Raw genomic sequence first — 14,722 nt, 5'->3', positions numbered from 1 at the left:
TGTTCTCTAGGAACCAATTTTGTATTTCTCACCCACAAAAAATCTCCTCCAGTTAAACTTAGAAATTGTAGCTTCTGTACAGTAAGGATAACGATTAGTGACATAGGGTTATGCTAATTGTTTTTCTCCTCTTGTCCACAGCTTTTCTGAAACACTGGGGTTGTTGGTGTGGCCAAATTTTCCCTGGATTTGACTGGTAAATTCAGAAGACTGAAGCCCAGGCTCACAGTCTACCTTTCACGGAGGCCCAGCCGTGAGAGGACTGAGGAAGGCACGTGGCGGATCATGACGGCCGACAAAGAGAAGGAGAGGGAGAAAGAGCGGGACAGGGACAGAGATAGGGACCGGGACAAGAGAGAAGCCGGTAAGTCCCGTCGGCAGGACGGGGACCGGGGTGAGAGTGAGAGCTCCAGGCCCAGGCGCAGCTGCACGCTGGAGGGCGGGGCCAAGAACTATGCAGAGAGCGAGCACAGCGAGGACGAGGACAACGATAACGGCAGCACAGGCGGAGGCAGCGGCACGGCTGAGGAGGCCGGAAAGAAGGGCAAGAAGAAGACGCCTAAGAAGAAGTCACGCTACGAGCGCACAGAGAACGGAGAAATCACCTCCTTCATCACAGAGGACGATGTTGTTTACAGACCCGGAGGTAAGTCCTAGTCATGGCTAATCTAACTGTCAGCAGGAGGGCCACACGCTGGCACGGTCTCTTAATACAGTAAAAAAAAAAAAAAAGTCAAAAACTATCTCTTTTCATCAACTTCTCCAGTTTAAAAATAATCTTAAACCCACCTCATTAACACCACATTCACTCATTTACTTTTATCTTACTTTGCTCTTAATAGGCTGGTTTTTTAGGAATTAAGACAAAAGTTTTAATTAATCAATGATTCATTTCTGGGTTGTTAAAGAAACCGTTATCTCTGTTGCAATAAGCTGCTGAGGGATTGCAGATTTTCCAAAGTAGCAACTCTCCAACAGCAGAAGTACTCCCTCAGGCTAGAGGCCAATGCATCACATAATCAATTCCAAGTTGACCCACTCTGTGCTTTGTCTTGGGCTAAGTCAATAAAGCAAAGTGGTGCTCGACTAGATGATGTGATAGTGACGACAGCCATGATAATGATTTCATCCCAACACCATCTGACTCACTGAAAGTATGCTATCTCCTCTGGGGCCAAAAGGTACTCTAGTTTCCTGGAGAGACGTTTGAGCTGCGGTACAGTGTCTTTATTATGTCAGATGAATGAGGCTAAAAAGAGAACCAACCTTTCCCGCAGCTGTAAACATGGCCTCTTTTTCACCTACTGTTTATAAATTGGTTGTACTAGAGGGGGGAATGTCAACATTCACTGTCGGAAGGAAGCCAGGCTAGCTTGTCGTGCGTGTGTGTGTGCAGTCTTCTCTCTCTCTGCCACTGCTCAGTGCTATCCCCATTGCACCTAAATCATTGCCGCCATGTCTTTTCATTTATCTAGCAGCTAGCAAAAGGTCAAGTAGTGGGGGGGGAGGGGAGGCAGCCCACATTGCTTGGATATTTAATGGGAAGATGTAGAAAATTACAGCCAGTGTGTTAGGTAATCTTCTCCAACAAACCACCCCTACACACACCCACACAAACACTCAGCCTTCCCTTTTTCCCTCTTCAGCTGCTTCAAGTAGGTGCAGTGAAAAAGCCAGACCTCCCCACCTTGCACTCTCCGTCCGGGCCATCTATCTCTGGTATCAGTGGTGGTCCTCAGGCAAGCAGTCGCACTGAACCAAAGCCTTGTTGTTGCTCAATCTCTATTTCTGTTTTTCTAACACTCCACTACGGACTCCATTGAAGCCTTTTTTGCTCTGCATTTCATGTTTAATAGAGAGAGCACCGGCGCTTTGTCTCACAGTCAACCATGCAGAGAGGGGGGGAGAGGGAGTGGGGGGAGAGGGAGGGTAAAAAAAAAAAACGGAAGCAGTCAGTCACATCAATGAAACATTCAAAAGGCATATAAACAAAGTCAAGCGTCTCAGTGGATTAGCCCTGCCGAATATTTATATTTCCACATCCGAGTGAACAGCAGAGCCAGTGTCTGGTTGATGGGGAATATTTATGTTTCCTGTCTTCTCCTTCAATTAGTTTGACAGGTCTAGAGCGGCCCGAGTGTCACAATGTGCTCCTACCACGCAGATTGTGGCTGTTAGACTGGTTTAGATTAGGGATGAGCCAGGATTGGGTAGTGGTGGCCCAGGTGTCGGTACACTAGTTTGTAATTTACCTCCTATTGTCAACACGGAAGATCCTCCACCTCAGCAACTGACCTCCTGCTGTCTCCTCTGCTTATTGTTCAAGTGATAAGCCCTCTGTGTGTGTGTGTGTGTGTGTGTGTGTGTGTGTGTGTGTGTGTGTGTGTGTGTGTGTGTGTGTGTCTGTGTGTCTGTGTGTGTGTGTGTGTGTGTGTGTGTGTTTTCCTCCTCCTGCTTGGTCATTGGTAGCAGCCTTCTTGCAATCAGATTTGATGTGTGCAGCTTAGGCAGGCACAAAGCCTGCCATGGATTATGCTTTACTAAATGTTAAATCCCTTTATAGCCGTCTAGTGACACACAATATGTAAAACTGACCACCCTGGGTGAGGGATTTGCACAGCCGCAGACATGGGGAGAGGGGAGAAGACTGTGATGGAGAGCAGCACAGAAACCGAAATACTGTTTTGATTGCTTTTGTCATAGGGAGCTTTACAAGCACCCAGACTCATGTCATCACATGAGAAATAACAGGTAAGCTAGTATTGAAACAGTCTGCACACTCCCAATCTCCAGCCACCCTCCAATCTCTCTGCTTAGCCCTTCTATCCCTTGAAGATGGGTTCAGGCGGCTTAGTGCTCATCGATTGGATGGGGAAGGGTGGAAGGAGAAGTGCAATCGGCCAATAGGTGGGCCCGCAGCTAACTCTAGCTCTGCTGCCGCTGTTTTAAAAGGGATGGAGGAGCGGTTCTGTGGTGGTGGCCAGGGTACTGTGTCCCGGGCCATTTTTATGGTCGGCTGCTGGGGGTGAACAGCCCGATGCAGCGCAAGCAGACATGCCGAATCGATCGGTGCCCTGTGGCTGAGCTCTCACCACTTCCTGAGGCCCAGTCAGACACCTCCAGAGCCTGTTCTCTACACTCGTCCCCCCACCACCACCCCATATTATAGATCCTCTCTCTGGAGATTATACACACTGCCATGGGGGGGATCAATAGGAGACACCCTAGGAGCACGGAGACACACGAAAAAACTTTTCAGTACACACACATACACACTACACTGATAACCTGTATTTGTGCACACTCACAAGCTTACTGTAACACCTATACATGCACACACTAACACTTACTGTATACAAAGCATGTTTTTAACAGTCATAGACATGGTCCCTATCTCTGACAAGCACACTCCCGCTGCACACTACACACAAGCTCGGTCTAACACACACACACACACAGCACCATCCACATAGCTCATCCCCTCTCTCCACCGCAGTAGAGCTCTGCTTGGCGCTGCAGGTGGCTGGCTGCCATAGTATGTCTCCTTCCTTCCTAACTGACTGGCTGGCTGGTCTGTTTAAAATGGAGAGAGCTAATGGAAACCACCGCCCCCCCCCCCCTCCCCACCCACCCACTCCTTCTGCCCTTCTTCTTCGGTGTATGTCACACAACATGGCCGCCACAGTTTCAGTGGGTTGGCTGTGGCAGCAGATAAAGACAAGACTTGTTTTAATTTAGGAATTTCCTCTTAAGAGAGCGATAGATTCGTGTAGCGAGCACAGTGTATAATACAGAGAGATTGCAGGCTCGCCTTAGAAAAACACCTTGTGTGTATGAGTGTTGGGGGAGTTGTTGATGTGGACAGCTGGCACTCCTTGCCGCAACCACCACAGAACCCTGGGGAGCATGTGTGTATGTATGTGTGTGTGTGTGTCACTGTATGTGTTGTGCAGCAGGAGTATGTCTGATGCACACATGTAGCACTGGATAACCAGCCCCCCCCCCATCCTCCTTTCTTCAAACTCTGGACCAACTGTTGGCAGTCGCACAAACCTGCTATGTTCCTTTTGTTTCCAAGGGCTTCAGTTTTTTTTGTCAAATATATATCAGCTTTAATTTTCCTTATGTTGGCAGGGTTAGAAATGTATGTTGTCATTGCTAAAAATGTAGAGAATCTGAATTGGTGCAGATGCTGACACCGATTAACCACATCAGCCACATTAAAACACTATATTCTAAGATTTTAACTTAACAATACAAGTGGATTTTGCACAAGCATAAAATAGCATTTCACCAACTGTTTAGCTGATTCACTGAGCACTCTTTTGCAGTTTTTCTCAAACCTTTAGATATTGTTCAGTTCTGTCATTTGGAGTCAAACAAAATGATGCATACTTTATTCAGTATCTTCTGAATTAAACAGTTAGTCGTTTAAATCTAAGGTACCTGCCATATAATTCCATCATCTATCAAATTTTCACCGCCAAGATATTTGATTCAGAGCAAAGTAAATCATACTTGGTAAGAACACAACACATCTGTATTCTGCTGTCAGTGTGGATCCCCATGGGAAGCCGGCATAACGTGCTTCAGTAAAACGCTGGAATAGTTATTCTAGAGCCAAGACACCGTAGGCTAGAGCTCGATTAGCATAGCACATCCCCTCTGCTGCAAAGTCTAGTTGTCGATCAGTTTGCTGTTTCCAGTCAAGTTAACATGAGGGACAAGCCCTGGGAGTCATCTCATATTGAAACATAGCAGTGTGAATCTGTAGCCTGTCGCTAACTGAACGGATCTATTTTTAAAAAGCCCTCTCTGCTCTCCCATCTCTCCCCACGCTAGAGACTCTGGGAAAAGGGCTTTTTAGTGAAATCCAACCACCTGCCGACTGCTAAATGAGAAAGCGTGGGCTAGCCGAGAGGGATAGGAGAGGAGGAGGGGGGGGTGTTGTCAAAGAGCCTCTGTTCTCCCCTAGGAGCTCAGTCAGCTGTAGGCCTGCCCTATTGTAGAGAGCTGATGGTATCGCTTGCCAGGTATTTCCCACTGCTTTTCCAGTGTGAAGAAGGGAGAGCTGTTGGGCTGGTGTTAGAGGAGAGAGGAAGGAAAGTTGAGGAAGAATCAAGAGTCCGTGTGCCCCAGGGGCCTTGATTGCCTGTTACACCACCCCACTGGGACCGACCCAGCAGGAAACGGCACAAGGCAGCTCTGGTCATCAGCTGGTCTCCCTCGCAGAGGCTCTGTGGTCGGTGGTGGATCAGTAATAACACCAGTTTCCCTCTTTCTCCCGAGCTCTCTCTGTCTTTCTTGGCCCTCAAGTCCCCTCACACCCCTGTGGTTCCATTATTGCATTCCTTGTGCTATTTAATTTTGGGATCAGTACACTCAAGGGGGGTAGCTTTCCTAAAGCCTTGCACAACTCTGCTATGTGTATGTGTGTGTGTGTGTGTTTTCCTGTGCGCTCGTGCATGTGCACGCTGCCAGTTTGAGCCAAGCACCACTTTTAACAATGCAGGTGCTCCCACCCCCCCCCCATCACTGTTTACAAAACATTGGCATATATGACTGTGTTCACAATGTGACTTTTCCATTGTTGCTGGCTGGCTCGTAAAAGAAAGCCAAGCAGATATTATCTAAGAACTCCCCCCCTCCTCCTCCTCCTCCTCCCCTCTGCTGGAATGCTGCAGCAAATTAAACAGCATCTTATTTGCTTGGTACAGAGAGTCGGACACGGCTCTTTTGCTGAGGCTAGGTGTGTTTTAGATTAGACATGCTTGGCAGCCATAAGAGAATGGCTGGCTGAACAATGAGCTACAGCTGAGAAAATTGCTGTGTGTATATATATATATATGTGTGTGTGTGTGTGTGTGTGTGTGTGTGTGTCGCAAGGCAATAACAATGACTATTCCATTGCTTGAACTCAGCAGTGACAATGTAATTGGAGAAACGATGACCGTCAGGATCAGGTTTCAGTGTAGTACTCGGGTCTGAGGAGCTGCGCTCAGTAGCTTCATGATTATCTCCCTGTGTCGAAGTATCGAGCTTTCTCTCGCTCTCTATCTGCTTGAGTGGCGTGGCTGTCGGCTGTGGATTGCAGGGTGGAGGCGAGTAGGAGAAGAAGTTAAACTTATGGCTGCTGAGGGAGTGAGAGCACTCTACTACAAAGGCTCTGCTGTGGTTCTCCCTCCTACAGCGCAGGCTTCATCCATCCAACCAGCACACACTTCATCCCTTAAAAAAAAAAAAAAAAAAAACTGCCCATCCCCCCACACAGACCCCCACCACAGCTAAACCCTTCGTCCCTCCCCTTTCCACTTCTCCACTTGAGTGAGGAGACCCATTTCCAAATGCACAAAATGGCAGGAATGTTTAACAAGCCAGGCAGACCCTGGAGGGAACCGTGTGGCCCCCTCCTCTACCCCACAGAGCCTCCCAGAGCTCTGTTGCCTCCTTTTCGTTCAAACGGCGGAGTCTGAAGCATTAACTTGGTTTTAACTTTCACATTCATTGAGATTCGTGTTATAGTCGCTTTCAGAGAAATGCCCTTGAGGTAGTAGTCTTCCAGCGCCAGGATGAATTCAAAATGTGCTTTTGACGTTCGAAGAATAGACTCGCTTGCTGTCTGTGAATGATTAAACTAGATCCCTGTCTTTTTTTTTCTTTTTTTTTTCTCACCACCTATCTTTTTCACTCTCACTGTCTGTTCTTTATGCCTGTTGATGTGCTCTGGGGTGCAGACAAGGAGATCCGGCCTCTCTAAATGAATGTGCCAACGAGGTGAAGGGACACTAAACCCTAATTCCCTCGATTTGACTCCTCCGAAACATGTCATCTCATTCAGATTAGTCTCTTTTGTTCTCAGCCCTCCCCCCACTCCCTCCCTCCCTCCTCTGCTACCCGCTTCTCTCTGTCTCTCTCTCAACACACACACACACACACACACACACACACTGTGTCGCTCACAGATCACACAATAGCACTGATGGATATTTTCATTCATGTTATCTTGTAAATGACTTCCAGGGATGGTGTAGAGGAGAGAGAAAAAGAAGGAGAGGGGAAAAGCGAGAAGAGGGCAGTACTGAGAGAGATATAATGCGTCACTCAGCCAGCGAGGGCGATAAACCCCCCCACCCTCCCCTCTCTCTCTCCTCCTCCCTTTAGAACAGCTCATTCAGCCCACAGCAGATAACAAGCCCACCCTGGGGTTACACACACACACACAGCCTCTCAAAAAACAAAGCCCATGATGTCACAGGCACACTCATACACACCAGCCCCTCTACAAATGGTATCTCGGATGTCAGAGCCATTTAATATCTTTGCCACCCCTCTTTTCCTTTGCAAGCGGTAAGATAAACTACAGCCAGATCGATAACTCTGTTGACACAAACAAATAAATAACAGATGATGGCAGTGTCAGTCACTGAAAAAAAAAAAAAAAGCTAGCCGCACATCTTTTGTGAGGGAAAGTGTGGCTTAGTCCTTCTGCACTGAACAGCTCAGCATGTGTAGAAACGAGCACCAGCAGAATTTGTGTGTTGTGTATCCTTCACAAATCCTACCTACAGTGGCTTCTTCTTTTAACCAAACCGTCTTTTAACCGAAACAGCTGCTAGATATTGTAGCGTCGTAACTTTTCCTCTTCGTGGATGTGTTAATGTGCCAAACGGTAGGCAGAACCAGCCCTCAGATCAGTCGAACAGCCTGTTACATTGCTTCCATTTGAATAGAAGGTCAATTTTCAGTGTGTGTGATCTATTTTTTTAATCAATTAAGCATCAGTGCCTTTTGATTGCTTTGCCTGTTGAGCTAGCAAGAAATCTCTTTCACAGGTTATTATTTAAACCAAAATTTATTTATTTATTGCTCAGTTTAAGAGCCAAACGTGAATGAGACAAATGCTAATATGACTTTTGTAAATTCAAATCTCTTTTTAGATTAAAAAAAAATCCAACCCATGGCTGTTTTTTTTTTTTTTTTTGTGCAACGTACTGTGCCAGGCTTAGCAGTAACCATTAGCCGTGTCCCCCACCTACTCCTCCTTTCTTCTCGACAGAAGTGGCTGTGTGTTTTTTGTCCGCTGCAGCGTGAATGTTTTTGTTAAGGAGATGAGGGTTCACGACCCGGCCATACCACCAGTCACATTCAATTTAACAGCACAGCCGGTCAGGGCCACCTCCTCTCACACAATGCTTTTAACACTTATGAGGGTTATGTAATTTGGCGACATTTTAAAACATGAATGAGAGCAGAGAGGGTGGATTTTTTTCTTTTTGTTTCACCGCTAAGCAAAGCTAACAGGCCATATGGTGCAATGACAAAACTTGTATTTTGTCGGAACGGGTTACAGTGATGGCAAGGGAGGGTGTTGGGGGGGTTAAAGCCAGTATTGCTCACTGGTGTATAAATGGAGTGGAACAATAACATAATTCCCCTTGGGCGTAATGTTTGCTTTGGAAAGGCAACCTTGTAGCGCTCCAAAAGTCCTTAATCCTATTACTCGCATTCCAATTGAATTTGACTCAAGGAGAAAAATGTCTTTTCAGCAGAGGTAACAGCACACAAAATAATATATTACTGAGTCTGGCTGCAAAAAAAAAAAAAAAAACATGAAAGCTTTGAGAACTGTGAACATCTTCTTTCTAACTCAGTGTTTTTCTTTATTTTTCTTATGTGCAGATTGTGTGTACATTGAGAGTCGGCGGCCCAACACTCCCTACTTCATTTGTAGCATTCAGGATTTCAAGCTGGTGAGTAGTTTTTCCATCTTCTCTCTGTCCTGTTTATGTCCCTGCACCATCCAACCCGCCAATCCCATGTCACAAGCTGGAAAACAAACCACACTTGTTCTAGAGAGCAAAGATGTCAGAAGAAATCAGAGCCATGATCACCTGTGCAAAACAATTAGGAGATAGAAATGCAGTGTTTTTGGCACACTTTAGATGTCGGATGAGATTTGAATACAACTCGCAGTGAATATCCTTTTTAAAGGGTCACGGGAAAAATAAAAATCCCTCTGAGAATCTGTCTTGAATATTAACCACCTTTGCAATCCAGTGGCAGTGTAATAATGCTTGTAATGGAAATAAAGATGTTTGTCGATGCACTTAATTGATTTAATGAAGGAGACCTTCACCAGTTTTCAATTGATTTTTTTTTTTTTCTTTTACAAGCTAATGTTGCCAAATTGCCTCTTTTGCTGAATAAAGGAAGAAATTAGTTTTTAATTTGCTACTGAGAACAGCTGATTCATCAAGGCTCGGTCAGTTTAGCTAAAGTACTTGTTTTTCTCAGCAGTAGGACACCTAAAATGTATCACAGACAACACACACACATGAAATTGATTTACCCACTCTGCATCGCCTATGTTGCTAAAGGGGAAGTCACATTTCATTTCACCCAACAGATTTGGCTTTGTTCATGTTGATGAAAAGAGATGTAACATTGTTTTAAGATATGTGGTTAGATAGTTTGCTACACTGGCAAGCTGCCTCACAGCTACCTGCAAACTGTACAGAATCTCTCTCTCTCTTTTTTTTAAATTAATATACAATCTGTAAGAGCTGCATTGAACTTCTTGTTTTTACATTTCCATTAATAATAGTTGGCTCCAGCTCTGAGATTTTTGTCGGAGGTCATTGCACCAAAACAAGTGTTTCTATTGGCTGAGGAAATTTGCTGGCCAAGGTTCACCGAATGTGAACTTACAGGGGAATCCTGAAATGGATTATGTAACTGAAAGTGATTGTTTTTTAATTGGTCCTTTGTATTGTTTCCAACTGCCATGAACGCAGAGCAGAACACACTTCAGTGTAGGTTTGTGGTAACATGACTGCCATTTATTGGGTGAAGACTACTGGAATATATAATCGATGGGTCTGTGTGTTGCCAAATGAAGCAGCATCTAAGCCTGCTGAAGCGAGCTTCGGCTGTCTTTTAACAGATTGGTTGTCTAAGCAGAGCGCAGAGGGCCCGGTTAGGGGCGGCCAGGCCCCAGGGGGCCAAAGTAATGGCTGCCAACAGCCAGGGTGATGATGGGAGGTCAGCTCAGAGGCCACAAACACCACGTTTTGAAAAGGTGGAATACTGTGTGTGTGTGTGTGTGTGTAAATGTATGTGTGTGTGTGTGTTTGTGTGTAAATGTATGTATATATGCGTGTGTGTGTATGCATTTTGAGTTAAGCATGTTGGCAGTTTTGTTCCACGTGTGAATACTTTCGGGTGTGAAGGGCAGTTGTTGTGTTTAGACAAGGCTTTAAGGTGAGCTGCAGGCCATGCAGAGGGGAGGACAGCCAGGCCCCGCAGCAGCAGGGTTTTAATCGGATTGCTGCTAGAGAGTGCTGAGGACGGCAAGAACCCCTCCTCATGCATGCACATGGGCATACGCACACTCGCACAAAAACCCACGCACCTGCACCTTGATTAAGAGCGCCAGAAGAGGTCTGGGGCAGACAGAGGTAATTGTCCAGGGAGAGAGAGAGAATACTGGCTCCATTAGTTGACCCCACTCTCTCTTTTTCTCTCTCTCTCTTTCTCTCTTTCTCTTCCTCCCTCCCTCCCTCCCCCTCTCTCTCTCTCTCTCTCTCTCTCTCTCTCTCTGTCTCTCTCTCTCGCTCTCTGTTACTCCCTCCCCCCATCCATCTGTAATTAATGAACAGCCATCTGCATGCCTGTATGTGTTACCCTTGTCCTCCTATGTTAAAACAACAAGCCCCGCTGGCTCTCTAAACAAGTACAACGTTTTTCAATGAGCTCACTTTGTCGCCAGGCTACAAATCACAAAAGGTTGGCACTATGCTGGCTACATTGAAAACTCATAATCTCTATTTACTAGACCACACAAAATCCTCTTTTAGGATAATATCTGATGATAGCTGATTTAGGTTGTAATTGCACATGCTGGTATAAACTACCATCTAGCTGGCAAATCTCAAATCTACCCGTCACCCTGCGCTCAAAACTGGGGCACACAATTGTGCCTCTGGGAGGGGAGAAAAAAATAATCATCCAGTCATTTCTTTCTCTTGCCACAATATATTGAAAAGGAGAGAGAACAGGCAGTTTGAGATCTATGTAAGTGAACCACGCATGAGACGTCAACTCATTCTCTAGATTTCCCATCTTCTCATCCCTCTGTGCCTCCAACTCCGACCCCCACTTTTTCTTGCTGCACAAATTATCGATCGACCCCCCTCTGTGTGGGGGGAACAGGGCTTTGGAAGCACAGCAGAGGGGGAGGAAATTTCATTGGTCCTGAACCAAACAACCTCATCAATATTGCCCCTCTCGCACCCTTCTCCTTTTTCCTGTCACTCTCTCCTCCCTCAGTCTTTAGGCTGTAACAGTCTCACTCGTGTACTTTATCTAATGACCTGTGAATCCAATTAGTGGTGTGTAGAAATCCTGAATGCAGCCATCAATCTCTCCTGCGTGGGGAAGAACAAGGATTGAAACCCGCCTCTCTGTCTCTTTTTATCTTTCTCTCACTGTGTGTCTTTTCTGCGTTGCGATGATTCTGAGACCAGTCTCGTTACATGTCTGTGTGCTTCCTTGTTGCTTCTGTGAGCACACACACACACACACACACACACACACACACAGCACAGTCATCCGGCAGTAACGCATGCAAAAGTAAATCCATTCTGCAGCATTATTGGGGTCATTCTGGACATAGAGGACAATCATTTTCCCTAGTTTGTTTACTCAACGGCGGCAGCTGCGGTGCCCACTGTAACCTCTGTGACATATTGATCCAGCCATATAGATTTCAGTCTCCTGCTTTCCTCCTAAAATGTCTGCCCAGATACAAAGGTGACCAGTAGGAGGCCATTTTAACCGTTAGCAGTGTTAAACAAAATTGGCAGCGGAAGCAAGACATCAGAACGCGGCTCCTTTATTATTAATTGTTTGCCAGATCCACGTATAGATCATTAGAGAAAAAATAGGGAAAATATTATTTATAATTTTCTGAAAATAAGTTTACAAAATAATGAAATAAAATTTTAAAGCAATAGTAAACAGAACAAATCAACAAACAATGTGAGTTAAAGGAAATGTGTGGTAACTGCAAATGCAAAAACAGACTATAAAATTCTGTATTAAGATGTATCTTTAAAAAAATCTGTCTTTGATTACCTTCTCATGTGATCAATTAGGTCAATTAAGGGCCAACAATCCTCAAATGCGTTTTCCCAAAAGGACTAGTTTCAGTTTACAGCTGGTGCCATGACCTTGTAATGTGTTTACAATCTATATTTGATGAGAGTAACGCAGTGAGCCTGCCGTTGTAGACTTTGTGTGTGTGTGTGCGTCATTATGTTTATATTCTGGTCATGTAATTTATATCATGCGGTTTGTGTACGTATTTATCTGCTTCAACAATGCACATACACACAAACAGATCTACGTGAGTTGCCTGTCGGTGTGAGAGGAGAACCTGAGACAAAAAGCCACCTGACAACGACGACTGAGCGCTGAACAATCTGCAGCCATAACTGCCCGCTGACCGTGGCTTCAACAATCCATCCTGCTTTCTCACCTCGATTGTCTCCTCTGTCTCCATTTCTCTCTCCTTCTCACTCTCTCATCCGTCTGTTTCTACACTTCATTCCCCGCTCATCCCCTCTCCTCTTTATCTGCTGTCACTCACCTCCCTCCCTCCGCCCATCCCATGTTCTAGTCATTGTGTCCATGTCCTCGACGCTCATTGACCCCCTACCTCCCTCTCTGCTTGTATCTAACCTCATTTGCTGTTATTGGCCAAGTCAGCTGTGTTCCGTCCTCCCTCCCTTCCTTCCCCACATCCCTTTCTCTCTGCTCTCTCCCAGCATCCTTGTCTCCCTCCCTCTTTTCGCTAATGGAGTGATTGCAGCGTTTCTCCCTCCGGGAACGGGGGATTGAGGAGCCCAGTACGTCAACACACACACCCACACACAGTCTTTCTCTCTCACTGTTAGCCACATACACACACATTCATCTCTACTCCTGGATCTCCCTGCTTATGGACATTTAATTAGATGCCATGTACAATACAATTATCTTGCCAGGAGTCCAGCTCATATGTTTCAGACCTGATCAGCTTAAAAGGATGAGGGATTTTCTTTGTCATAAAAACAGTATACTGACATGTGCGTGTGTACTTGTGTCTTGGCATCAGTTTAAAAACACAGCGTAAGGTTAAAGCCATCTCAAGGTTGAGTGTGCTGTTTGCGCTGTGAGATGTGCAACGTACTGGTGTGTTTAAATGGTTGTCCAGTGAAAAACACACTGATACAATATGTTTGTCCAGACCTCCAGCACCGTCCACACATGCACATTACACATGTAGGTGTTTGGAGGTTATTGATGTGTATCAATCTAATTGATGGGATCTGTCGAAAGAAAAGGTGTGTCCGGAAAGGAAAACCTCAGCTCTTATTCATTAGTGTTTGTTCTTGTATCTTACAGGCAAATGTGGCTTCTGCAGTTATGATTTAATGACGCACAAAATACCATCAAAATTTTTATGCGAAATGAAAATTTTCCCTGCAGTAATTTACCTGGCAACATACTCTCCAGTAAAGTGTTTTAAGCAAAATTTAAACTTAAAAGGATGTACATGTGCACATTTTAAATCCGATACAGTTCAAATGATAGAATAAACATGTTAAGCATTGATTATTTTTGAGCATCTGTAGTTCTCAGTGTGTTACCAGCCATATGCACTGTCCGTGTGTGGTTACATGTGTATTCAGATGCATGTTTGTATTGGATGGATATAACAGCATAGCGTTCCCAGTTGTCATGTAAATAACATGTGCACACCTCTGCTGCACACACAAACGTTACATACACCGAATTGTATCTGACAGAACTGTTTCCTGATGGTCTTAGCCAATCATACAGCCTTGGAAAATGCCACCTATTCAAAGCCCATAATTAAAAATGTTTGATAAAGATGCAAATATATGTGCATAAATACGCATGCTTAACACGAGCAGTTATTAGGTTTTCTGCGGACCCTGAGTGCAGCCCTAATGGAATCCAAAGTGCTGGGAATTAGCTTAACAATGAGATCCGCTGGCTAATTAGGTTGCAGCTAGCTTGTCTACGCATATTCAAATCCATGCAAAGGTATCACTTGATGTACAATGTGGCATTGGCGAGTGGAGTCCCCTGCCATCGCTCTGATCCTTCCGCAGATTTCTTCCTTTATGTAAAGCTGCAGTGCGTGTCAAAGTGCCCTGTGATGCATGCAGCAGTAAGTCAATGAAAGACACAACATCAGACAGTAATGAACAACCTGTGCGTTTCATTCGCCGGGGGGGTTGTTCAAGAAGACGGATCTCCCAATTTGTAAAACTTGCCAAACAAAAGACACTGCTAAAGGATTCAACACCTCAAACTTAATGCAACATCTTTGAGATCACCATCCAGTTACATATACTCAAGTGAAGTTGATACACTAAGTAATAACTAAATTTAAAAAACATTACTTTAGTGGCAAGTTACTTAATGAAACATTGAGTTGGTAGGGATTGAAATCCCCTCAAGGGCTTCAGTGCGATCATTTACATCCTGTTGCTTCCTCCCATCTGTGTTGAATAAACGCTGGTGTGGTAGGTAAATATGCCAGGTGTAAAAGACTAACTTAACATTAGGAACTTGTAAACTTCCAGCACTATACCATGGGATCTAATTAAGTGCATTTCAGTGATTAATAACACCTGCATAAGAGATATTC

General features: G+C 45.0%; 1 protein-coding gene across 6 annotated transcripts in view; it reads left to right on the top strand.

The window, feature by feature from the left end:
• The window catches only part of rerea (arginine-glutamic acid dipeptide (RE) repeats a), a 132,591-nt gene that overhangs the window by 56,333 nt on the left and 61,536 nt on the right, over positions 1 to 14,722 (top strand). For all 6 annotated transcript variants that reach the window (XM_044351886.1, XM_044351882.1, XM_044351884.1 and 3 more), the window contains 2 exons: positions 142 to 646; positions 8,680 to 8,750. In XM_044351886.1, coding sequence (XP_044207821.1) covers positions 286 to 646; positions 8,680 to 8,750 — 432 coding nt within the window. In that variant the 5' untranslated portion in view covers positions 142 to 285. The remainder of the gene's footprint in view (positions 1 to 141; positions 647 to 8,679; positions 8,751 to 14,722) is intronic.

Source organism: Thunnus albacares, chromosome 5, assembly GCF_914725855.1.
Source record: "Thunnus albacares chromosome 5, fThuAlb1.1, whole genome shotgun sequence".
Lineage (NCBI taxonomy): Eukaryota > Metazoa > Chordata > Actinopteri > Scombriformes > Scombridae > Thunnus > Thunnus albacares.
The sequence above is the reverse complement of the archived record's forward strand: the minus strand, read 5'-3'. Positions and strand labels throughout refer to the sequence as shown.